The sequence below is a fragment of the Panthera tigris genome, chromosome D2 (assembly GCF_018350195.1).
Source record: "Panthera tigris isolate Pti1 chromosome D2, P.tigris_Pti1_mat1.1, whole genome shotgun sequence".
Lineage (NCBI taxonomy): Eukaryota > Metazoa > Chordata > Mammalia > Carnivora > Felidae > Panthera > Panthera tigris.
The window spans coordinates 12,058,296-12,082,781 of NC_056670.1; the positions used below are offsets into that span (position 1 = coordinate 12,058,296).

The window sequence follows — 24,486 nt, forward strand, 5'->3', positions numbered from 1 at the left end:
TTCTTCTTGGGGCAGAGCACAAGTCCTGCTTGATTTGTGCAGCCTCTCGGTTGGCCTGAGAGCAGACCTGTTGTAAGTGCCCCATACTTGGCATCTGCCATTCATTGCCTGCTAGTGTTCTCTTTCCACGTGTGAGTCTTGTTTCATACAGATGATGAATCTTCGGGGCTGGGCTCACATCCTACACCTTGTATTCTCCTGGGAGCCAACAGTGCCTGGGACACCGTCTGTACTCTTTGAATATTTATTGATAGGTCTTTGATTATTCAGATTCTTTTGATAACTTTTTTTGGCGCATCTGAAGGCCGTGGACATTCCGTGTCCACTTAAAAGCTTCTTTTGTGGAGGGTTGTTTGCTCCTACTCACTGTCCCTGCTTGCTGTTCTGCAGTCTGATGGTGGAGACTCGGTGGAAGTCACAAGAAACGTGGAAGAGGTCGTGGTGAAAATCGTGAACGTATTTGTGGATGCGCTGCCCCACGTCCCAGAGCACAGGCGCCTGCCCATCCTCGTTCAGCTTGTCGACACGCTGGGTGCAGAAAGATTCCTCTGGGTCCTCCTCGTCCTGCTTTTTGAACAGTATGTCACGAAAACAGTGCTGCTGGCTGCCTGTGGAGAAAAGGTCAGAGTATAGAGTGGGGTGATTAGAAGGAAAATGTTCGTGTTTATGAAGCATGGGGCTGCTGGTGCTCATGTCGATTTAACAGTCCTTGCTCGCAACTGTTTGTAAAGAGGTTTTTGACGTTCTTTACAGCTGCTTTCCGAGCCTGTGGCACTCGGAATATCCTCCATAGCAACTGATATCTGCTGTAGGTGATTCGACCTAAGAACTGGTCTAGTACGATGCTGGGTGGTTCTGTTTTCAGCCTAACAGCACAGCTGAAAAGTGATTAAACTGTGTCTCTTGAAAGTGGTTTTTAAGGCATTTCTTGGGGGAAAGGGAGGAATGTCTACGTCATCAAAATGGTTACAACATGGTGGTGGTTTTGAAGAGCCCTGTTTGGATGGATGAGGGCAGAACTTAGAGGCCGAGGACTGCTTTTAAATGACTTTCTAGACACAGGATCTGGGAATAGAGGTAGACACATTCTGAGTAAAAGGGTATGTTCAGTTCTGCTAAAAATCATAATGCAGATTATCCTGGAATAATGCCAACATTCTTCTCATAAATTGGCATTTTTAGGTAAGAAGCTCAGTAATTCATTCATCTGGTGATACACGTGACTATAAGGAACAGTATGTAATGCCTTTGCATGCCAAGAAATACTTTTCAACTACTTCCATCGTTTGTACTTAGTTACATAAATTTGATAGGGATAATTACATAAATTCGATATCGAACAGGGATAAATTCAATAATTTCTTTTCTCTATACAGGATGCTATTTTAGAGGCAGACACTGAATTTTGGATTTCAGTCTGTTGTGAATTTAGTGTCCAACATCAGCTACAAAGCTTGATGAATATTCTTCAGTACTTAATGAAGCTGCCAGAGGAAAAAGAAGGTCAGTCATAATCAGGTGTTCATTGTTGAATCTGAAAGCTCCAGAGGTGCAGAAGACCAGACCGGTCATCCTCAGAGCGCATGGTACATCTTAGAAGGGATTTTATGAGTAACTTAATAATTTTTATGTGATGGTGTGCTTTCTCAAATCCTTACAGAAAATGGTAAGTAGGATTTCTCCTTGCCTCTCCTCACACATTGGCATTGACTTTTTTGTTTAAATTTATTTATTTAAATTCAAGTTAGTTAACATACAGTGTAGTATTGGCTTCAGGAGTAGAACCCAGTGATTCATCGCATATATAACACCCAGTGCTTATCTAACCAACAAGTGCCCTCCTTAGTGCCCATCACCGATTTAACACGTGCCCCCTACCCACCTCCCCTCCAGCAACCCTCAGTTTGTTCTCTCTTTAAGAGTCTCTCATGGGTGGTCTCCCTCTCTCTTTTTATCTTATTTTCCCTTCTCATCCCTTTTGTTCACCTGTTTTGTTTCTTAAATTCCACATGTGAGTGAAATCATATGACATCTGTCTTTTCTCTGCTTGACTTCCTTCTCTTAGCCTGATACACTCTAGTTCCATCCATGTTGTTGTAAATGGCAAGATTTCATTCTTTTTGATCACCCAGTAGCATTCCATTATGTGTATATATACATTTTCCTTATCCGTTTGTCAGTTGGACATTTGGGCTCTTTCCATACTTTGGCTACTGTTGATAGTGCTGCTATGAACATTGGGGTACATGTGCCCCTTCGAATCAGCACATTGGCTTTTATACCTCTGTCCTTTTGTGTGGATGTTTTGGCTGTGGAGTATTACAGGTATATCCAGGATGAATTGTAGTAAAATGACAGCAGGTTAGCAGCAACGTATTAGCTGTGTCTTAACTTCTCATTAGAATATTTGTGAAGACGTTGACAAGAAAAAAAAAAAAAACAGGTGCCACAACTTTGGTAACTAAATATTAAATTTTTACCATATATGTGAGTCTTGAAAAAAATTCCACTAATTGCAGCACCAATTAGACTGGTTTAAGAAAGGGTTTGATGTGTTCTTAGTTCTCTGCCCTTTGAAACAGAGCAGCAAGGAGCATTGGAAAGAAGATACTAAGGACCCCATGGAGACTGTTTTCTGTGTGGCCAGCTGTTTGGCCGGGCTTGTGGTCCCACAGTCTGCTTAGGTTTGGCAGGGACAGACCAGGAGCCTGGAGAGCCGTGTGTGGTGACTGCTTACGGGAGAAACCTTCAGTTTGAGTCACTCTCTAGGACAGTGAGTGGTTTGTAAGTGGCCCACTGTGGACTCCCCAATCACTGCACCCTCAAACCCTTTTATATTAATTTGGATATAGGATTCTACAGAGTTTTAGAACATACATCTTTAAACTTTGAGAATTAAATGTTGAAGGCTAGAGATGACCCTCCTTCAGACTGTTGTGAGCCAACCTGTAAATACTTCTGAGGCTTCAGAATTGGGAATGGAGGCAACATTTAAAGGTTCCTTTTTAAATGTCTTTGTCTTTCATTTGCTTGTCTCGGTTGTCCTGTTTTTTGTTTTTTTTTGTCTTACTCTCTTCTCTGGGCCCTTGGATACTTTGTTGGTAAATACGCATTTTTCACTAATTCAGGAGAGGAAAAGCGGGCTGTGACAGATTCACAAATTCCTCTCAAAATCGTATCCCTTTTACTACGCTCATTATGTCTGTGTCTGTAAAGATTCTGCTTGAAGATGAGTGACGTCACTTGTCCTTGTTGCTCTTTTTCAGAAGCTGTTTCCAAAGCAGCATCAACTAAAAGTGAATCACAAGAAGAGGTGCTACAGATTTTTAATATAGACACTCACACGAGCAAGCAGCTGCGGCATTTTAAATTTTTGTCCGTGTCCTTCATGTCTCAGCTCCTGGCTTCTAATAATTTTATCAGAAAGGTGATGTGTTCTTTTAAATGTGTTTATGACAAGATGATTTTGCTTTTTCTAAAGGAACTATCTTTTAAACTAGTAAAAATAGATTGGCAAATATGAAAACATGAGGCATGCCTTTAAAGATAATAGAAAAAAATCAGGGGTGCCTGGGTGATTCAGTTGGTTAAGCGTCCAACTTCGGCTCAGGTTGTGATCTCACGGTTCTAGCCCCACATCGGGCTCTGTGCTGACAGCTCAGAGCCTGGAGCCTGCTTCGGATTCTGTGTGTGTCTCTCTCTCTGCCCCTGCCCTGCTCATGCTCTCTCTCTGCCTCAAAAAGAAATAGAACATTAAAAAAAAAAAAAGATAATAGGAAAAAAACAGAGCGTACCTGAACCATTTGGCATGATCTGGTGAGGCTGTACATGTATCAACCCTGCGACTCAATAATTCCATCTCAAGTGGTACACAGGCATATTGCACGTTTTACTGGGCTTCGCAGATAGTGTGCGTTTTACAAATCGCAGGCCTGTAGTAACTCTGCATCAGGCAAGTCTCCCAGCACCATTTTTTCAGTAGCAGTTGATCATTTCATGTCTCTCTGTCACCAGATTTTTTCATTATATCTGTTACGGTGATCTGTGGTAACTGATTATGACTTGCTGAGAGCTCCGATGGTGGTTAACATTTTTAGCAATAAGGTATTTTTTAAGGTACATAACATGGGTACTTTTTTTTTTTTTTGATATAATGCTATTGCACATGTAATAGGCTATAGTTAGTGTAAATACAACTTTTTTTTAAAGTTTGTTTTAAGAGAGAGAGAGCGCGAGTCGGGGAGGGGCAGAGAGAGAGAGGGAGAGAGAGAATCCCAAGCAGGCTCCATAGTGTCAGCTCAGAGCCCAACGCGGGGCTCGAATCCACGAACTGTGAGATCATGACCTGAGTTGAAGTCTTACACTTAACTGACTAAGCTACCCAGGTGCCACTAAGTGTAACTTTTGTATGCACTGGGAAACCGAAAAACTTATTTGACTTGCTTTATTGTGATACTCTGTTTATTGTGGTGGTCTTGAACCAAACCTGCAGTGTCTTCAAGGTATGCCTGTATACCCAGCAGAATGTATGAGCATAGGCACTAAAAGACGTCTACAAGAACGTTCATAAAAGCAGTATTTGTGGTAGCCCAGAACTAGCAACAAGCCAAGTGTGTATCAACAGTGGAGTGGATAAAGGGTCTGTCATCAAAAATGGACATGAGTGAATCTCGTAATGTTGAAAGAAGACAGGCAGACGCAAAAGAATATACCCTATGATTCTAGTTGTATAAACTTTAAAAACAGGCAGAACAAATCTAGGGTTGTAGAAGTAAGGACAGTGTTTACCTTTGGGAAGGAGGGAATAAGCAATAATGAGGGTCCAATAGAGGAAGGATTCTGGAATGCTTAGAAGAGGCTTTAATAGGCTCTTTTCCTTACCTGAATATAATGAGCTCTATATGTGTGATTTGTATGCCTTCCTGTTTGTGTGTTAAACTTTAAACAGAGAACAAGGAAATACAGAAAATGAAGACCTAAAGAAACAGACAAGGATCAGGAACATCAGAATGGTTGAACATTAATAAGAAAGTCTGAGTTGTGGTCTCCTGCGTGAGCAGGTCAACGGGAAACCATGTGATCATTGAAGTATTTGTAGAAAAATAACGTAATAAATTCAGTACTTATGATTTAAGGAAAAATCCTCTTAGCAACCAAGATAGATGGGAACTTCCTAATGAAGTTCTGGCCTAATGAAGATACCAGAAACTGCTTTACATCACCTTTCATAATGAGACAGATTCTATAAAGTCTGGAACAAGGATATCCTGTCATTGTTTCTATTCAGCAAAAGAACGATGTGTAAGAATCCGAAAACAATCAGCAAACTTCTAGAACAAATGATTCGTTCAGGTAGCTTGCTTGATAGGGATTAGTGTAGACCCTGCTCTGTCTCAAGTGAGCTTGCCAAGGACAGTGGTGGTGCCAGATCAGTCAGGGGGGTCAGTGTGACCGCGTCCGGTCTGTCTAGACACATACCCTGTGCACATGGAAGAAATGCTTTCATGTGGAAGGGGCATTACAGAGGAGTTAGGAAAAGAGAACAGTCCAGTTACTAGAATGGGCTTCATTTGTTTTCCATGTGGGGAAAGACTGGCCTCATACCACATACAAAAGACAATCTTAGGTAGGTTAAAAAATTACTTCAGTGTGATTTTAGGTAGATTAAAAAATTACTCTTTCAGTGTGGAAAGGAACACTTAGAAGGAAATGAGAACATTGTTACCAGAGGAACACAGAGGAATTTCTGTAAAAGTGCATTTCAACAAAAAGCCACCATAAACAAAATGAAAAGAAAGCCACAGACATAAATTAAAAAGTATCAGTTCCTATGAGAACATCTGGCAAAGAACATGAATTCACAACAAATGGCTAATGTTAACATACAACAAGGTGACCTCTCTAGTAAGGAAGGGAATTGCAGATTAAATGCGATGCCACTGTGATGTCCTATCAAACTGGCAAAAGTTTAAAAGCCCTTAATAGCAGGAAGTGGCAAGGCTGCGGGGACACAGTGATTTGTGTACCCCACTGTGGGTTAGGTCTCCGGATAGCCGCTTCAGAAAACGAGCAATCAGCGGTCTCCAGTCAGGTTGGAGATGCGCATCTCTTGTGATCTAGCCGTTCCCTTTCTGGGGTATATGCTCTACAGAAAAGTGCCTGCTTGTTCAAGGAAACATATAAAAATGTTCTTTTCTAATGTCTTCACTGACAGAAAAATGGACGTAAACTAAACATCCATAGTAAACAGATGGATGAGCAGATATGCCATGGTGTGTACCGTGATGTATGCAAGGAGTGTTAAATGAACACTAAAACGACATACATCTCTGTAGATAGATCTCAGAACTCTGATACTCCCAGAAAAGCATGTTGCTGACTGTGGCGTAGACTCTGACATTTAACGGCAGGTTCAAGTTTGTGGGGCTGGGGGCACTTAACCAAGGGAAGGGATGAGAGAGGTAGGGATTACGCTGGCATCTGTAACGTTCATAATGTCATGCAGTTAGCTAGGAGCTAATGGAAGCATTTCATAAAATTAGTGGGTAAACGAGTGTAGATGGCTGTATTTTTCTGAATCTTTCTAGTACTTATAGAAATCACAGGTATCTATAGAGTATAATCACTCTGTGAGTAGAATAACGAAAGGGACTAGAGTTACTACAGTTTGATGGGGAAGGTCTCAACCTGATTAAATTGTACGGTCAGAAAACGGTCCCTGGGAGGTTTGAATTGAATAGTCTTACGGATGAGTTTCACTGTATATACTTCAAATGATTTTTTTTTATTTCTAGCTTGCATACTGCTCTGATGATGTTTTCTTTAAAAATTAGGTGGTTGAAAGTGGTGGTCCTCAGGTTTTAAAAGGCCTTGAACAGAGGTATGTTACTTTTTAAATTTTTTAAAAAATTTTTATTTGGAAATAATTTCCAACTTTTTAACAAAATGCTGGAAGAATAGTGGACAAAACTCTCATATAAGCCTCCTTTGTTTTAGGTTGCTAGAAACAGTTCTTGGCTATATTAATGCTGTAGCACAGTCCATGGAGAAAAATGCAGACAAGCTAACTGTGAAGTTTTGGCGGGCACTGCTTAGTAAAGCTTACGACATGTTAGATAAGGTAGGCTTCCATTTCTCCCCATCCACTGTGTTTTGCTGGTTTTATGTCATCGTGAAACTATTTGACAGAAAGTTTTACTTTAGGAATAAACTTAGTGATAGTTTTTCTTACCATAATGCAGCTCACATTTTTCTCGGAAAAGAGTCTCTTGATGGCTGGAGATAAATTCATCTGAAAATGATTATTTACCTACAAATTATGAGAGCATGTGCTTCACTAAAAAGATACTTTAAGATTGAGTCATCTAATACTGTATAATATTCTACTTTATGTAGTGGAATAGAAGAAAAATAGCTCTTTAGGTAGAGTATGTGGGATATTAGAAATATCACTGGCCTTGACATTAGGATCACTGTTCAAAATCTAGCTATAAGACTTTGAGCAGTTCACTTAGTCTTAGCATCGGCGTTTCTTGTTTGTTTGCTTCTTTTGTTTCCCTTTTAAATGTGGTTAGTAATGTCTACCTGAAAGGTTAGTGTAAGAAGTTAAAAGGGCATAAACTGCCTGGAACCTAGAAGGTATGCAGCAAATAGAAATCAGTCTTAATCTGAATGGATCTTCCCTTTTTAAAATTTTTTTTGTTCAATGTAAAACTACTGTCTAGGTCAATGCCTTGCTGCCCACGGAAACCTTCATAGCTGTGATCAGAGGGCTGCTGGGTAACCCGCTGCCATCTGTCCGCCGGAAAGCACTGGATCTTTTGAACAACAAGCTACAGCAGCATACATCCTGGAAAAAGACCATTGTAAGTGAAGACTGTCCGTCATACCCACTCACCACTCTGGTTTATCAAAGAGCTGTATTTTAACTCCCTTGAGTTTGTCACTTCCCTGAGTGCTACGATTTAAATAAGTATAGTAGTATTGGAATATGATGCCAGTAGACGTGTTTCTAAAATGTGATGTTAATTCTAATAGGAATTGGGATAAGAGTTCTTAGAATGGACTCACAGCCTAATAGAGTTGTTGCTAATTTGGACCCTACGTTGTCTTAGCTTTAGCATGATCCAATCCTCTTTTACTCCACACCAGTGGATGCATTACGTAAATACGTCCCAAATGGGTCACAAGCACATACGCTGGCTCAGTGGTGAAGAAGGCAGATAGGGAAACAGTTGCTTGTGTATAATTGTGTGGCACAGGGCCTCAGGCAGTCGCAAGCAGTAAAAAATGGAAAAGACGGACTAGTATGTTTTTTCTGCAGCTCTAATGATTTAAAATTTTTGGCTGACCTCTTCAGGTTTATCGTTTCCTAAAACTGGTTCCAGTCCTTTTGGCCATTGTGCAGCATAAAAAAAAGACGGAAGAACAAGCAATAAACAGACAGACAGCTTTATATACTCTAAAGCTTTTATGTAAGAATTTTGGTGCAGAAAATCCAGAGCCTTTTGTCCCCGTGCTGAGCGCTGCTGTGAAACTGATTGCACCAGAAACAAAAGAAGAGAAGAATGTCTTGGGAAGTGCCCTGCTGTGCGTGGCAGAGGTGACCTCCACCCTGGAGGCGCTGGCCATCCCTCAGCTTCCCAGGTATGCTGATTAGGACCTGGAACAGGAGCCATCATGTGGGGTTTCTGGTACAAATTGAAAGATAATACCTTAGCAATTTTTGGGTTTTTTTTTTTTTTTTTTTGCCTCTCAGTAGAGGTTACATAAGATTAGATTTGTTAAAGATTTAATTTTTTCTTCAAACTAAAAACCACTAATTAAAAACTTTCTAATTTCCTTTATGATGTTTGTTGCCTTCCACTTTTCACTCCCCCTTGGCCAGCTGTAACTAGGAAGCAAGGGGTGAAGCCCCGCGATGGGTGTTCCATCTGTTTGGGCAAAAGCTGCCTCGTGCAGCCCAGGTTCAGAGTTGAATGCTCCTGACTTTCCCCCTTGGCTTTGGTATTTTCTAGCTGTGCAGCCCTGGGCAGGTTACTTGGTCTGTTAGAGCTTTGCCATCTCTAAAACTGAGACCAGACCGACTTCATGGGATTCCGGTGGGGGGTGCACGTAAGGCTTTTTGCACAGCGCCTAACACGTAGCAAGCATTAAATTGAAAGTCCCTGTTGTTTTTTAAAATGACTGACTATCGCTACTGGGAGGTTTCTTGCTCTTGAGTCTCATAAAATGTGTAGACACGTTTTGTCGGCTGTGACATAGCATGATGTAGCGGGCACAGTTATTAGGAGTTTTGCATAGTGACTTCTCCATTCTCTGTTCTTAAAGTTACTCTAAAACTCTTGCTTTTTTATATCTAGCCTGATGCCATCATTGCTGACAACAATGAAAAACACCAGTGAGCTGGTTTCCGGTGAGGTCTATCTGCTTAGTGCTTTGGCGGCCCTGCAGAAGGTTGTGGAGACCCTCCCCCATTTCATCAGCCCTTACCTAGAAGGTGTCCTGTCCCAGGTGAGCCACAGTACCTCAACATGCTATGCCCGTTTTCTCTCCCATCATCCCTCCTGCTTGGTCATGACGTTGAAATGGTCATCGCTTTCTTCTTATAAGGCTCATCTCTTTTTTGATTTTGCAGAATGTGTTTTATTGCCTTTCTCTCCCCTCCATGAGATCGTTCGTGTTGGGCTGGAGCTGCCTTTTATTACTTGTAGAAACTTGTGTGTCCTATTTGCTTCTAATGTAAAGGGTGTTTTCATCCTAAGGTGTCTTTCAAAATCAGAATCCCTCTATTGCTGTTCAGTGGTTACTTGGCACATGGGCAGTGGGCAAGGGGCATTTCTAACTGACAGTGCCCCAGAACGATCCTCACTCTGTTCTGTTGTACTGGTCATTTGCCATTATGAGGTTAGGAGCTTCAACTGCCATGATGAAAATAATTTAGCTGATTCACACACTCTTGTAGCCAGGGCTTGAAGGTAGACTTTTTATAGAAAGGGACCCCTACATCTGAGGAGGTTTGTAGATAGATTTTTTAGCAAGAACAAACACACTTGACTCTTCTCATGGTCTCTGGATTCCTGTCCTCTTTAAAAACAAAAAACCCATCAGTCTGAGTGCTCTGTGTTCTTCTGCCTTCCACCATTTACCTGCATCCCTGACTCCACTTGGGGAAGAGGCATCTGTTCATTTGTATCTACAGATGTTCAAGACTGCTTTGAAAGGAATTCTGTCAAGCGATAGTGCTCCGAGCTTTCCCCAGCCGCTAGCCTCTGGGTTGACTTCTGTAAGTGTGCAGACATTGTCAGTGAGTTCTCATACTGGCTTTGGTCATGGTTTCTGTATTCCTATAGGTGGTTCATTTGGAGAAAATCACTGGTGGAATGGGTTCTGCCTCACAAGCTAATGTCCGCATCACGTCCCTTAAAAAGACACTGGCTACCACACTGTCACCCCGAGTCTTACTGCCAGCGATCAACAAAACGTACAAACAAATTGAGAAGAACTGGAAGGTTAGATCATACTGGGTTTTAGACTTTGGAGAGGGGAGATGTGGTACTGAAATTTCTAAGTTTTCACTTAAAGAAGAGGATGGTTATTTAATTGATAAACACACTAATGAAGTCAGAATATTTAAAATTGGCATGTGTCTTTACTGTGTTACTGGTAGAAGCACATGCGTCCATTTATGAGCGTCTTGCAAGAGCACATTGGGGTCATGAAGAAGGAAGAGCTCACCTCCCATCAGGCTCCACTGACCGTGTTTTTTCTGGAAGCCCTGGACTTCCGAGCACAGCACTCTGAAGTAAGCTTATTTCCACTTCCCCAGATCCTAAAGTTATCTACTTGTTTAAGAGCCAGAGAAAAATCTAGCTGTGTAATCTGTTTTACTTGCCAAAGTTATTTAGAGCTACATGTTAGTAATCTGGCTAATCTTCTGTTTTTCAGGATGATCTGGAGGAAATTGGAAAGACCGAAAATTGTATCATTGACTGTCTAGTAGCCATGGTGGTGAAACTTTCTGAAGTCACGTTCAGGCCCTTGTTCTTTAAAGTAAGCTTGCTCCTTCCACGTCTCCTTTGTACCCATACATAAATGTTACAAGATATGTAGAACAAACTGATATTACTTTATCTTTTTAGCTGTTTGATTGGGCTAAAACAGAGGATGCCCCGAAGGACAGACTTTTGACATTTTACAACTTGGCAGATAACATTGCTGAAAAACTTAAAGGGCTTTTTACTCTGTTCGCTGGCCACTTGGTGAAGCCTTTTGCTGACACCTTGAACCAGGTGAACATCTCCAAAACAGGTTGGTAGCTGACTCCAGTCGATGCCTTTGCTCTGTGTACCTTACACAAGGCACAGTAGGTACAGTAAGCATAAGGAGGGTGAAGGTTTTACTTCATAATCAGTCAGTAGGCATTGAAGTCTTGACTTGAGCAGAATGAAAACATGTTAATAACAGTTGACTCACTTAGAAGTAAAAGTAAGGTAAAAGGTATGTGCTACTCTAAGTTATTGGAAGTAACTTTAAAATGTTAAGATTGGTGTTTTCTTTACTGCTAATAAGCTACCCACTTGATAAGTGGTAATTTAACTTGCCAAACTAAGTGATCTAAACTGAGAATCTTGACTCCTACAGAAGGAGCCACTTACCCGAGAGCTGCCCATTTTATGTCTTCATCCTGATTTTCTGTATTGTTTTAGAAATATTCTTCTGACTGTAGTGTTAATAGTGATTTGAATTTAAACATTGGAGGTTAAATTGTGAAAATCAACTGTTTTTTCACTTTTACTCTTCCCATCTACAGATGAAGCGTTTTTTGACTCTGACAATGACCCTGAAAAGTGCTGCTTGCTATTGCAGTTTATTTTGAACTGTTTATATAAAATCTTCCTTTTTGATACTCAGCATTTTCTCAGTAAAGAGAGAGCAGAAGCCTTGATGATGCCCCTGGTGGACCAGGTAACCACATGGAACCCATCTTTTTGACAAACGATGAGGAAATTGCCATCACTGTTAAATTTTTTGTTAATTTTATTTAAATCCAAGTTCGTTAACATATAGTGTAATAAGGTTTCAGTAGAATTTAGCGATTCATCACTTATATACAACACCCAGTGCTCATCCCAACAAGTGCCCTCCTCAGTGCCCATCACCCATGTAGCCCATCCCTAACCCTCTTTCCCTCCAGCAACCTTCAGTTTGTTCTCTGTATTTAAAAGTCTCTTATGGTTTGCATCCCTGTTTTTATCTTGTTCTTCCTTCTCTTCCCGTGTTCATCTGTTGTGTTTCTTAAATTACACATGGAGGTGAAATCATATGATACTTACCTTTCTCTGACTTCTTCCGCTTAGCATGATACTCTCTAGTTCTATCCACGTTATTGCAAATGGCAAGATTTCATTCTTTTTGATTCACTGTTAAAGTTTTACTAGGTTTATATCTACTAAAATTAGAGCTTGCTGGGCTTTCTTCTCCAGGCTTTTTTTTTAATGAAATTTTTATTTCAAAATTTTTTTATTTTTAATGTACAGAACTTATCCTCATAGTGGCATACACCAGGTTTTACTTTTGAAGGTTTCAAATGGAAGGCAGGATATAAGGACTCATGGTTAGATTTTTAATTTTCTAAAATTGGATTTATTGAGAATGTTTTAGGACTGGGCCGCCATCTGGAAGAAAGCCTCTCAGCTGTTCTCCTGGAGGGAGGGGTGACGCTAAGGGCCATGACAGTCTGCCTCAGCTCCAAAAGGTGGTAAATTTGCTCTAGAGAGTGTTAGAATTACACACCTGGTCATCGAGCCTGCTGATATGAAAGAGTAAACAAGTTTATTTATACATTGGGAATTTTTCAGACAGAAAACTTGTTGCTCAGAGTCCCTGTCTCCCTCATAGCTAGAAAACAGGCTGGGAGGAGAAGAACGGTTCCAGGAGCGAGTGACAAAGCACCTCATCCCGTGCATAGCGCAGTTTTCCGTGGCCGTGGCAGACGACTCTCTTTGGAAACCACTGAACTACCAGATTCTGCTAAAGACGAGAGACTCCTCACCCAAGGTGGGCGCTGTGGTCGACAGGCACTGAAGCTGCGTGCGTTCCCCATATAAACCAAACAGTCCCAAAGAGGTCGTGGCTGTAGGCCCATGGTAAACTAGCTGCTTGTCTTCTAGGACCGGAGGTTGCTCTTTTGGGCAGAAGTTTGAGCCTGAGAAATGTTTGGTTTTTACTTAAAGGCTATTTATAAATAATAGAAGTCCTCTCCCCCACCCCCACGGTGTGTTAGACGCAAGTAGTGACATATTTAAATGTCTTTGTGCTCCCAGAGACTGTCTTTCAGTCTGTTCACAGAACATTCCTTTGAGCTAGAGCAATGGATTATCTCCGTCATGTGTATCAGGCTTAGGATTTTGTGAAATAATGGAAAATAAGGAGTGGTGGGCACTCACTCACGTGGGCGAGGATGAACGAAGTTACAGTCCCCTGCCTGTGTCTCCATTTCCAGTCACCAGTTCTCAGTCTAATTAGCATACGAGAACCTCAGTGAATAAAGCAGACCGAAGCAGAATTTTGTCAAAAGATTTATTACTTGAAACATACAACATTTATTACAGGAGAGAACAATGAGGCTATTTTCATGAACCCCCAGATTTTACATTGTAGGTTCTTACAAGCTTATAGCATTAAATTTGTCTTAATGTTTTGTTTTGAATGTACAATATCAAAAAAAGTCTGGCTTGAACATAGGTAGTTCATAGGCTTTTTAAAGAAATCATTTTGCTTTATCCAAGTATTTTTAATCGTCCAAAACCAGAAAGAGGATTAGTACAGCTTTTGTTTCAAAGTGAACCACTAACAGAGCCAGACCGCTGCTTGCATTCCGTAGACCAGAAATATGAAATAGAGAATATATGAATTAGGTATATGAAATAGGAAAAGAGAAACACCCAGACTTTTTTTAAGTTCCCAGATCAGGAAGTCACGATACATTATTTTTAATTCCGTGCTGAATGCCCGGCCCCTCCCACCACTGTAGTCGGGAGGGAGGGGTCCTGCCTGAGAGGGCCAGGCGGCCTCATCGCCCAGCCCAGCAAGCCCATGAGCTTCAGTGCACGTAAACTTGATGACATACTTGAGTCTGTGTGTGCCTTTTTGATTGTTGTTTTTAAAGGAAAATGTTAGAAAAAGGTACTCACATTAAGCCCTGCAGTACTGTAAGACACTTTAAAAAACACTGGTTCGTATAAGGTTGCCCGTATTATAAACAGACCCCAAGTTGTTAAATAAATTGGTGTTCTGAGATGGAAGTGGAGTGGACAGAGGGGGAACCAGTTCGTTTAAAAAGTCGGAGCCTGTCTCAAGTTAGACAGTTGTGAGATGTAAATGTAGCAATGCTAGTCCTGGGCAGGGGAGCGGGGGAGGGGTTAAATCCTCTTTCTTTACCTTTTTCTCTCTTTCAGGTTCGATTTGCTGCTCTGATTACAGTATTAGCACTGGCTGAAAAACTAAAGGAGAATTACCTTGTCTTGCTGCCAGAGTCCATTCCTTTCTTAGCTGAATTGATGGAAGGTAATTCCTAAACTAGTAAGAAATAATGGCAGTAAACTTCTGTGAAAATGTGCCCAGTGATCATGGAAATTTGGATAGAACCCCATCCTCTGCCTCCTCCACATCTCACACTGCAGACAGGAGGCGGGGTGCTCGTTTCGAGTAGGGTTGAGAGACCGTATTAGGTGGCCACCCCACGATCATCTGAAACTTGTCCACAAGGAAATCTCCACCACCTTTACTTTTGCATTTATTGATGTTTCTCATTATCCTCATACATTTATGTGATTATTCTAGTCCCCGTAGATTTACTGTGTCAGAAGTGCCAATAAGATCACAGTAGATTAGCTGCCTGTTAATACCAGCCAACGTTTCCTCCATGCTCTGCCTGGAGGATCTCATTCAGTCCTCACGATGTGTGTGCCATTATCCCTGTTTTATAAAGGAAGAAACTGGAGGCCTTCAAAGGATTTTGATAAACTAACAAAGTGAGTGTGACGGGTAGAACAGGCGTTCAGGCCAGGTTTGCAGAGTTCTGGGCGTGGCGAACGCCCTGCCACCAGGCCGCACGAATCAGCAGGGGTGAGGAGGCGAGCAGACAAGCGCTCGTCTACAAGTACATGCCCCCGGTGTGTCTTGCGGCCTAGAGCAGGGGCGTCACTAGAAGTTGGGATTCCCACTGTGTACCGCTCTTTCGGGGGCTGCAAGGAGGGTGCCGTGCTTTCTGCTTCGTGGGCAGGTTTCATTTCCGTCCTTTGAACGGTGGCCAGATGATGCAAGAGCTAAAGAATTAGACTAACGATAACTGAGGCAGTTTTCATTCTTGTGTTTAGATGAATGTGAAGAAGTGGAGCGTCAGTGCCAGAGGACCGTCCAGCAGCTGGAGGCCGTACTGGGGGAGCCACTCCAGAGCTACTTCTAAGACTCCGGGTTTCGGGGCTTTCTTACTCTGTTCAGAGGTTGGATTTATTCATGTTTTTATTTGTGGGTGTTTGGTACCATATTACTTTTGGTGCCCTCACCCCCGCGCGGACTTCTGTGTGAAACCAGCTGGCGTGCCGCCCTCCCGCCCCTTGTACGGAACTGCAGTAAGAGTAAACGATGCCTATTTTTATACAGACTGCTGTTTGTCTCAGCATTTGTCACAGTCATTTCTGATCGATGTTATGGATATCACAGACCTGGTGAATTTTAGCACTCAAAGGTAAAAGCACCTCATCTTTAGACAGTTAAAGCCTTAACTTTTCCCATAAAGGGATTATCTTACGTACGTGGTATCCATGTTGGATTTCATTCAAGGTAGCTCTTCGAGAAAGTGACAGTTACTCAGCACCAATGCTTTGGACTATAAAGCTATTTGGAATACTTTTCACATTTTGGGTAGATGATACTTTAGCCATAATTTTTGTGCGTGGCCACAGTGGGAATTAGTTCTGGAATGCATTTTCTACTTAGGACTAGGATTGTCTTCTGTACCCTTCAGTCTTTGGTGGGGGCAGAGGCAATAGGCTCTCAGATCCCACAGATAGAAAAGGCCCAGAAACACTAGGTGGCATGGCTCCTCCAGAATTAGAAATGGCCACACTTCCCCTGATGGTAATTCAAGAATTACTTGTATGAAAAAGTATCAAATTTTTTTTTCAAACTTTATAATATAGTTTTGTCTTTTTTTTTGTTTACTTTTGAGAGAGACAGACACAGGGTGTGAGTGGAAGAGGGTCAGAGAGAGAGGGAGACCCAGAATCTGAAGCAGGCTCCGGGCTCCAAGCTGTCAGCACAGAGCCCAGTGCAGGATCGAACTCACGAATGCGATCATGACCTGAGCCAAAGTCGGACGCTTAACCGACTGAGCCACCCAGGCGCGTTGGAACTTTCAAGTTTTCTAATCCCTGATGTCATGGTGAAAGTGAAGGCTCAAATAAACTACCTTCAATAAAGACAGATTTGTCTAATTTGTGCCTTAAAAATAAGTTTAAAATATCTAAGAACTATCCCCTGGTTTTAGTTTGAAAGCCTTTGTTCTAATTTATTACAGAAATTTCATGCCAAATTGTGACAAAGAAGCAAAAGGCTGAATTGTAGTTGTAGAGATATAGCTTGCTAGGAATGCGTACTCCCTTTTAAAAAATGTTTTGATAAGATTAATCAGTAAAATGCTAATAGCTTCTTTTCAAATCACATCTTATTGTTTTGTATTGTTTCTGTCAAAGAATCAATCTTACGTCTTAGTAACAGCTCCACGTAAAACAAAAAGTGAAGTATGTTTAAGAATTAGAGGAAACAATGTATGTGGGGCTTTTTTCCTGAGGGGCCTATAGTCTCCATCTGAGTCACGCCCTCTGATGTTTTACATGAAGGAAAAAAAATAACCAAAACCCTGGGGGATTCTTTCTTCAATTCTCCCAATGAAAGCTGGGACCCCACTCCACCCTGCCGTGAGCTTGGCAAGATGTAACATGATAAATTAACATGAATAGAAAAGAATCACGTGCCAGAATCTTCTACACTGAGTACTTTTAAAAAATCAGGTTGGTAGTGGTATTCTTTTCAGTATATGGGTACAAATAATATCTAACCAAAATCTGTAATGAAAATAGTCCTAAACCCTGGCAGCATATTCGGCGTAGCAATTTGACATGATAAAATGATCAAACTAATTTAACTTTTTTACCTCCCCACTCCCAAGCCTTTGAAATTTCCTGTGACAAGATCTGACCTGTAAGAATTCTATAAAGAACTTCTGCCAACTCACTTCAAAGAATGAAAAAATTACAGAAATGCAACAATTTAACTTGCTGATACAGGTTTGATTTTAATCACTTAAAGTAGAACAATGTTTTGATCTGGCTTGTTGATGAGGGACTAATCTTTAGAAGAGCAGAGAAGTGGGGTTTGTTTGCATGCAGACAAGCAACAGATTTTTACACTGCTGCTCTCTACCTCATTGGTCTCGGTGTATTTTATTTTCTGATAGTGTGTGCCTATTTCATGAACAATCATTAAATCTAATCTTGACAATTGCTTTGTTACACCCATAAACGTTTTACAGATTGAAATCATCTACCTTAAACTTTCTAGTGGAGTGCGTGTAGACCTCTAACTCCAAGTGCAAGTCCTGTAAGCATTTACTGGTATAGACATCCATGGCCTTCAGATTGACATCAACTTAACTTTCATGCCATTTGCTTTTGTTTTGGTGCGTTTTTTTGACTTTGCGCTGTGTCCGGATATCATAGTGTTATTTCTTTGGCAATGCTTATAGCTAGCAGAGCTAGATATTTATCATGTTAAAGAAAACTGCCAAATGTAAGGGCAACGTCGATCCTTTCAGTTACGGGATATGATCGAACTCTGGTTACGAAAGCAATAGCTAGAGAAGGAATAGTGTCTCGTAAATTCGTGCCTAGGTGACTTAACAGTTGAGTAATTCTTTTAAGTCTCTGGTTACTTTATACGATTAATGCCTATAGAAAAATTGGTGACACGAGGGCAGAGCCCAAAAGATTCTGAGCTCAAGAGGGAGCAGAGTGGTATTATGTTCCACCGTATACACATATCCCCAGCTTCTAGCGCAGTGCTGGCAGGAAATAAGTACTCAGTGTGTTAGCTACTGTATTAGTAGATACTTATTGAATCTGAATCGCATTTAAAAAAGGAAGTCAAGGTGGGAGAGAGAACAGAAAGGCCGGAATCATGGCTGTCAGTTGTTGTTGCCTTGAATTTCCTTACCCTGTGGCTAGACAAAGCCACGCTGCTGCGTGGCAAGACTGAGAACACCTAGGAGGACTTTGTTATGCAAGCTCATTTTAACAATATAGATAAACAATAATAGTGAGATGCACTTTAACAAGGCCAGTGTCACATAAGCCATTTTGTATTTCAGTTTTTGTAGCAAGCGTGTCGGCTACCAGCTTCTGACTTCCAGTAAGTGAATATCTCCATCAATTTCCAGCGTGTCAATATTGCTGAGCTCTTTAAATCTGTGTTTGTACTCCAGGCTGTGTACACCATTTACGGCAACCTTGAATTCTCTAACATCACAATAAATTATCATCTGGAAGGAAAGGACACACAACATTAGTGGCTTCCCTCGGTTTAGGCAGTTCTCCCAGCCCGCTGGTGTTAACGGCCCTTCTTACTAAGATTCTAACTACAGTGTATCCAGTAGTGGCACCTTCTGCCTCATCCCACTTGGGGAAGGGACTCTGAGCACGCTTGCAGCTTCACGCTGTCCCCGGGGCCCGAGGCCTGCCTTCCCTCAGCACCCTCCATCCACCGCACCTTCTCCCAGCGAAATGGGAAGTCGTTCCCTCCCCACACCCCCCTCCCCTCCCCGTGTCTGGGAACCGTAATGACGTAGGAAAACAGCCATCTTGACCCTTACAGAGGAGCTGACTGCGAGTAACAGGCTAGAAACCAAGGGACCTGGATCACGACTCTTCGGCCTTAAACCACAGGGTCTTAGACAAATGCCACAGTAGAGAATTTCAGAGCTTTTAGGGCACTCGCCGGGACTGCACAGCCGCGTGGCAACCTTGACTCCATTTCCACCCCAGCTCCGCACATCGTGGTCTCCCATCTGTGTCTCAAGCTCGGGATTCTGTGGCTCTCTGGAGCAACTGGCCTTCTGGCAGAGTGAGTTCACGTCCGTGGCCAGTGGCAGCCTTCTGTGCTAGCCTTTCAGAGCGGTCTCTGCCTAACACAGACCCGTGAACATCAAAAGAAACTACAGTCCTTTTAAATCACTTTGACACGCCAGCCTCACACTTCCCGCTGCGGCCTGGCCACCACGCTACCGTGTATTCTCCAGCCACACCGCAAAGCCCAGTCTGGTGAACCTGCACCACGAAGCTTCTGAAGAGCAGCTCGGCCTGCCTCGCACCTGGCTCCACCCCCGGGGGCCAGACGGAGGCAGAATCTGAATCTGCAGAGAAACAGATTATTTATTCTGCTCTGACTGGTGATAAATGGCTGCCGGGGGCGATTCCTTGGCTAAAACAGTGAACGGACAGAAACAGGCTCTAGGTCTATGTAGAGAACCGAGGAAAATACCAGTAACTGGAATCACATTATCCTCACAACAGTGCTGGAAATCCCAGTTTCAACCAGGCGGAAGGGACCTTTGGTAACGTACATTTAACAGAAATCTCAAGAGAACACAAAACAACGGCCTCACGCCCAGAAGGGAAAACAAGCTGGCATCAGAGGCACGTAGTGGGAAGGTCCGTCAGTCACCAACACCGTACGACACAGCAGGTGCGGCGCCCTGCATTACCGATGGAAAAGAAGGGCACGCGGCCTGGAAGATGCACTCCTGCAGAACAGATACCATAACCATGTGCAAAAGACAGTCCCAAAACCCCCCACAACTATCTGATGTTACAGAACAGCTCGTAAGAACATGATTTGATTAAAACAAACAAAACTCACAGATGAAGTTACAAGACAAAGGTATTTTTTAAACGAGTAGCTGGAACTGATAAATGAATTTGAAACAACAGGGAACAGAAGATAACTGGTTAAAATCAAAGTAATGGCATAATGGGAAAATCCAAGGATCTCAATAAAAGCATATTAAAAAGGCAGGAGTCTGAAGCAGAGAAAAATCGATCACTACAGAAACTTAAACATAATCCAACACGAGGTAATGACTGTTCCTGAGGTAGAAAACTAAGGAAAAGATTTTAAAGGAATTTTTGTCCTTTTCCATTTTAATCCAGTAGCAAACATGGATGGGGCCCAGATCAAAAAGCAGGTTAGTCACTGGTTTCCTGTCACCAACCACAAGGATCCACTTCCTTCTGGAGCAGTCACTTCTGTCTCCCTCCAGTGAGCCCCAAGTGGCCTCTTATACCTGGATTCTTGCCAAGCCGACAAACCCCTGTGCTGCCCTCCCCACCTCCAGTGACTTGTTCAAATCATCCCCTCCATCTGGAAAACCCACCTTTAACTTCACCCTCCTGCATGCCTCTGACTTCCAAACCAGTATCCGCAATTTCCAGGGACCCTCCTATGATGAGGTCACAACTGTTACCCCACATACCGGAACTTAGGAATACACATTCATGTCCAGCTGCTGTCTTTTATTCAGTCTTGGTGTTCCTGCTTTTTAACAACTGGTTTTGATGAGTGCTCAAAAACTCAACCTACTGGTCCAGAGCAAGTGACAGTTTTTTTTGTGTTTTTTTTTTTTTAATTTTTTTTTTCAACGTTTTTTATTTATTTTTGGGACAGAGAGAGACAGAGCATGAACGGGGGAGGGGCAGAGAGAGAGGGAGACACAGAATCTGAAGCAGGCTCCAGGCTCCGAGCCGTCAGCCCAGAGCCTGACGCGGGGCTCGAACTCACGGACCGCGAGATCGTGACCTGGCTGAAGTCGGACGCTTAACCGACTGCGCCACCCAGGCGCCCCGCAAGTGACAGTTTTAAAATGTAGAAGCAGGACCCTAAATCAGTGACCCTAAATGACCATGGGAGGCAGTACGTCACCTCAACTAGTGATTGAACCTAGCCAGCCACCCAGCGTCCGCGTCAAAGAAACTACTGTCTGCTCAGCATCCAGAAACGTTTTCGGAAAGGTTGTGTCACAATATTCACACGTTTGGGGGACCCGGGACAGTATGTCCTCAAGTCACACGACATGAGGGGCCCTAAAAAAGTTACCTGACCTTCGAGTTCCAGGGTCTAAACATCTCTTTCCTTGAATATATACAAACAGGACAAACTCCCCGTAAGAAAGGACTGCCACCTAAAGCTACCTATAACCAAGACGGCACGCGATGGAGAGTGCAGGCAGTCTTCTAGTTCCCGTGTGCTCATGTACACAGGAGATTGTCCTAAACGTGTTTTTCCAGTCCTGAGGCAAGGCTCCTGTTAAAATTCCCATTCCTCAAATTCCTATGAACTAATATGGGCCACACAATAAGAATCCCAGGGCAAATAACACAGTATTCTGCTGGCTGTGCCATTTAGACTGATTGTATTTTGAACGCCCCTTTTATAATGCAGTCTCCACGTAAACAAAAACTACGTGCTACCTCCACATATTAAGCTAGGACTTGACGTAAGTAGACCATTTATCCCACCCCTCCTCCCAAGATTCTTTTTCCTGTCCCATAAGATCATCTTACCTCAAAGTACATCCCGGGACTAAATGGGAAAGAGGTAATATTTCTCTCTTCTTCTCCCCAGGACTCGTGAAGAAAAGAATTTCTTACAAATGCTTTAATATTCAGGCGTGGGTTCAAGTGGAGAGCAATATCCTTGGATTTTCCTGATATTAGGTCAACATTAAAGCTTTTGAGAGAATAAAAAAAAAAACAAACCCTAATTAACCAAGTAGAAGGAAGTGCAGTTTCTGCCATTTTAACAATCAGAATTGAACTCTGATCACAACACAAAACACATGTATGCACACAGACAGGAATGCAGATGAGGTAAAATTTTAAATTCAGTTATCGCTCCACTGGTGTAAATACATTCTTTGCAAGATAAAAATATAAAAAAATTTATAGTTTTTTAGCCTCAGTGTTGAGGCCACAGGTCTGGTTGGGAAGCAGCTGAAGAGCAAGTAAACCGCACGCCTGTTACTTTAGGCTGCAGGGGGATGGGGTCCTCGCAAGTGTTCTGTTCTCGGAAATGTACTATTTTCTAGGAAATAGCTAATTTCAAGCTTTCAGAAGTCTGAACATCTCTAGGAAAGGTCGTTAAGTCACATGCGGTGAGGGGCCCTAACCAACGTTATCTGACCTCTCAGCTGCCCTGGAGTTCTACAAGGCAGGCAGGGGTGGGGACAAAAATGCCACCCTCTTGTCTGGCCGCAAAAAGCCTAGCTCAGAACACTGGGCCTGAGTCCTGGTTCTGCCCCAACCAGCCGTAGACAGTCTGGTTAGCGGCGTGACCTTGAAGCTCTTGCTCTGATGGTCTCGGCTTCCAGGTGAGGACTGGGACACGGCTCCCGCCTGTCCCACAAGACTGGCTGGGGTCTAAGGCAACAAGAGAGACACGTGCAAACTCTTCGCACCATTATTGGTAACAACGGTACTGACCCTTTGGCATTTGTATTCACTTCTCCTTTAATGACGACAGTTCGTCCAGGGCCCATCGAGGAGTTCAACCTCGCAACGAATGGCAGAGTCTGTAAAGAGACCACAGTCGGCACCAGGAAGCCTGCAGAAAGGGGTCTCGTGGGACAACTGTCCAAAGACACGTTTTAACGTTTAAAGGCCATGACCCTGTAAAACCCCAGTGGTCGGCGCCGCCTGGCTCACGGCAGAGACTCGCCGAAAACGGTTCACGCGATGAAATGGGTTAACGGGACACGGGACCTGCCTGCGCTGGGGACTGCAGCTGGGCCACACGTCCTGCCTGAGGGGAGGCGTTAAGGAAGCACACTCCTGGCTCAGAGACTACGCCCGGCCAACTCTTATCTGTCCAGGATCAGCACAGAAGTGCAAAGTGGCGCCTGTGGGTTTCTACTGAGGGTGGAAGTTACATATACCAGCTAATTAAAACTTAATTTGTTAAACAGAATTAAGAAAATTTTTGGCTCTTCAAACCTTTGACAAACAGTTGGTAGGTAGTATTTTGGCGCAAGTCAAACCGTGATTGGCAGTCGAACCTTTGCTCTTGGTGCAGACAGTTCTGGGTACGATTTTAGAAATGTCTCCTCTATTACTAGGCTGTTGGGGAAACAGTTCTGCAATAAGGTGTGGAAAAAATGAAGCTGGCTTCCAAGGTTTAAACTATTCATTTCCTGGGCGATTCTAGAAAACATTCCATATATTATAACCTAGGCAAAAATACTTACAAACTGTGATGTGTCAGACTTTTGTACCTATTGGAAGAGAAAGTCAAAATGAAGACATTTGAAAGGGAAAAATTTTAACACGAGCAGTCAGATCTTACTGGTTGAAATGGCCAGAACCCGGGGTAGTAGCACCCGCTTGGCCTTGGATGTGACACACAGCGAGCGGCCTATGCTGACAGGTGTGGTATCGGGCTGTGAAGGGTGCTCAGGCTGGGAACACGGTCTGATAGTCCTATAGTCCTAGGACCACACATGAACTTTACACATGTTTTACTTGTTCTTTCCAAGGGGCTCCCAAAATGCTGAGATTATATTCTCTGAGGTCACATGCTCTGAGATCAGTAAGATGTAACTTTTTCTATTAATGACAAAGACTCAGTGTTTAGACTGTACTTGTTCCTACAGGGGAGAAGATACATGTGGAAGTTTGCTTCCCAATGTGCTGACTGTGTTCAACATTTATAAATACTGTGAGACAGTTTACTCAACAGTTAAGAGAGAGGTTTTTTACAGAAGAACGGTAGGTGGTGGTCACAGACACTGATGGCTCAACCATCTGCAAAACTTCCAGTGCCTGGTCCCACAGAAGTAGATGCCTTAGTCTGCAAATGATTACTCCAACCTTCTTGATATTAAAAACAATTTTTCACAAGTTAAAAACATAACTTTGGGGGGCGCCTGGATGGCTCAGTCGGTTAAGCGTCCGACTTCGGCTCTGGTCATGATCTCACGGTTCGTGAGTTCAAGCTCCATGTCAGGATCTGTGCTGACAGCTCAGAGCCTGGAGCCTGCTTCAGATTCTGTGTTTCCCTCTCTCTCTGCCCCTCCCCAGCTTGGCGTCTCTCTGTCTCTCTCAAAAATGAACACTAAAAAAAAAAATTTCTTTTAACATAACTTTTAAAAATTCAGCCTGCCTGCCACCTGATTTACTTGACAACTAAAAGAACATTTTTAAACTGGTGGTTATTTAAAAGATTGAATATTTACATTTTCTTTACTTATCTCTGTCAGTTCCAGAGTAGACGTCTGGGTACTTCTTAAATCCTAAAGATAAGATTAATTTTTGACATCCGTCAGAATTCTAAATATAACCTCCCTGACATCTCAAAAAGAATTACAAATAGTGTTAA

General features: G+C 42.6%; 2 protein-coding genes across 9 annotated transcripts in view; one reads left to right on the top strand and one right to left on the bottom strand.

Annotated features, from left to right (window-relative positions):
* Positions 1-15,573, top strand: part of HEATR1 (HEAT repeat containing 1) — a 49,601-nt gene extending 34,028 nt beyond the window's left edge. The window contains exons 30-45 of one of the 2 annotated variants that reach the window (XM_007086047.3): positions 391-621; positions 1,377-1,503; positions 3,267-3,427; positions 6,834-6,880; positions 6,997-7,120; positions 7,725-7,865; positions 8,360-8,646; positions 9,363-9,513; positions 10,353-10,511; positions 10,670-10,804; positions 10,948-11,052; positions 11,142-11,310; positions 11,813-11,967; positions 12,901-13,059; positions 14,460-14,568; positions 15,381-15,573. In XM_007086047.3, the coding sequence (XP_007086109.2) occupies positions 391-621; positions 1,377-1,503; positions 3,267-3,427; positions 6,834-6,880; positions 6,997-7,120; positions 7,725-7,865; positions 8,360-8,646; positions 9,363-9,513; positions 10,353-10,511; positions 10,670-10,804; positions 10,948-11,052; positions 11,142-11,310; positions 11,813-11,967; positions 12,901-13,059; positions 14,460-14,568; positions 15,381-15,469 (2,349 nt within the window). In that variant the 3' untranslated portion in view covers positions 15,470-15,573. Of the gene's footprint in view, positions 1-390; positions 622-1,376; positions 1,504-3,266; positions 3,428-6,833; positions 6,881-6,996; positions 7,121-7,724; positions 7,866-8,359; positions 8,647-9,362; positions 9,514-10,352; positions 10,512-10,669; positions 10,805-10,947; positions 11,053-11,141; positions 11,311-11,812; positions 11,968-12,900; positions 13,060-14,459; positions 14,569-15,380 lie in introns of those variants that run through there. The other variant, XM_042960252.1, reaches the window with a different exon arrangement.
* A 1,760-nt stretch (positions 15,574-17,333) lies between these two features.
* The window catches only part of LGALS8 (galectin 8), a 35,420-nt gene continuing 28,267 nt past the window's right edge, over positions 17,334-24,486 (bottom strand). For 6 of the 7 annotated variants that reach the window (XM_042960003.1, XM_042960006.1, XM_042960004.1 and 3 more), the window contains 6 exons: positions 24,344-24,400; positions 23,357-23,383; positions 23,106-23,228; positions 22,596-22,684; positions 21,678-21,843; positions 17,334-18,601 (listed from right to left, as the gene is read on the bottom strand). In XM_042960003.1, coding sequence (XP_042815937.1) covers positions 18,452-18,601; positions 21,678-21,843; positions 22,596-22,684; positions 23,106-23,228; positions 23,357-23,383; positions 24,344-24,400 — 612 coding nt within the window. In that variant the 3' untranslated portion in view covers positions 17,334-18,451. The remainder of the gene's footprint in view (positions 18,602-21,677; positions 21,844-22,595; positions 22,685-23,105; positions 23,229-23,356; positions 23,384-24,343; positions 24,401-24,486) is intronic. The other variant, XM_042960007.1, reaches the window with a different exon arrangement.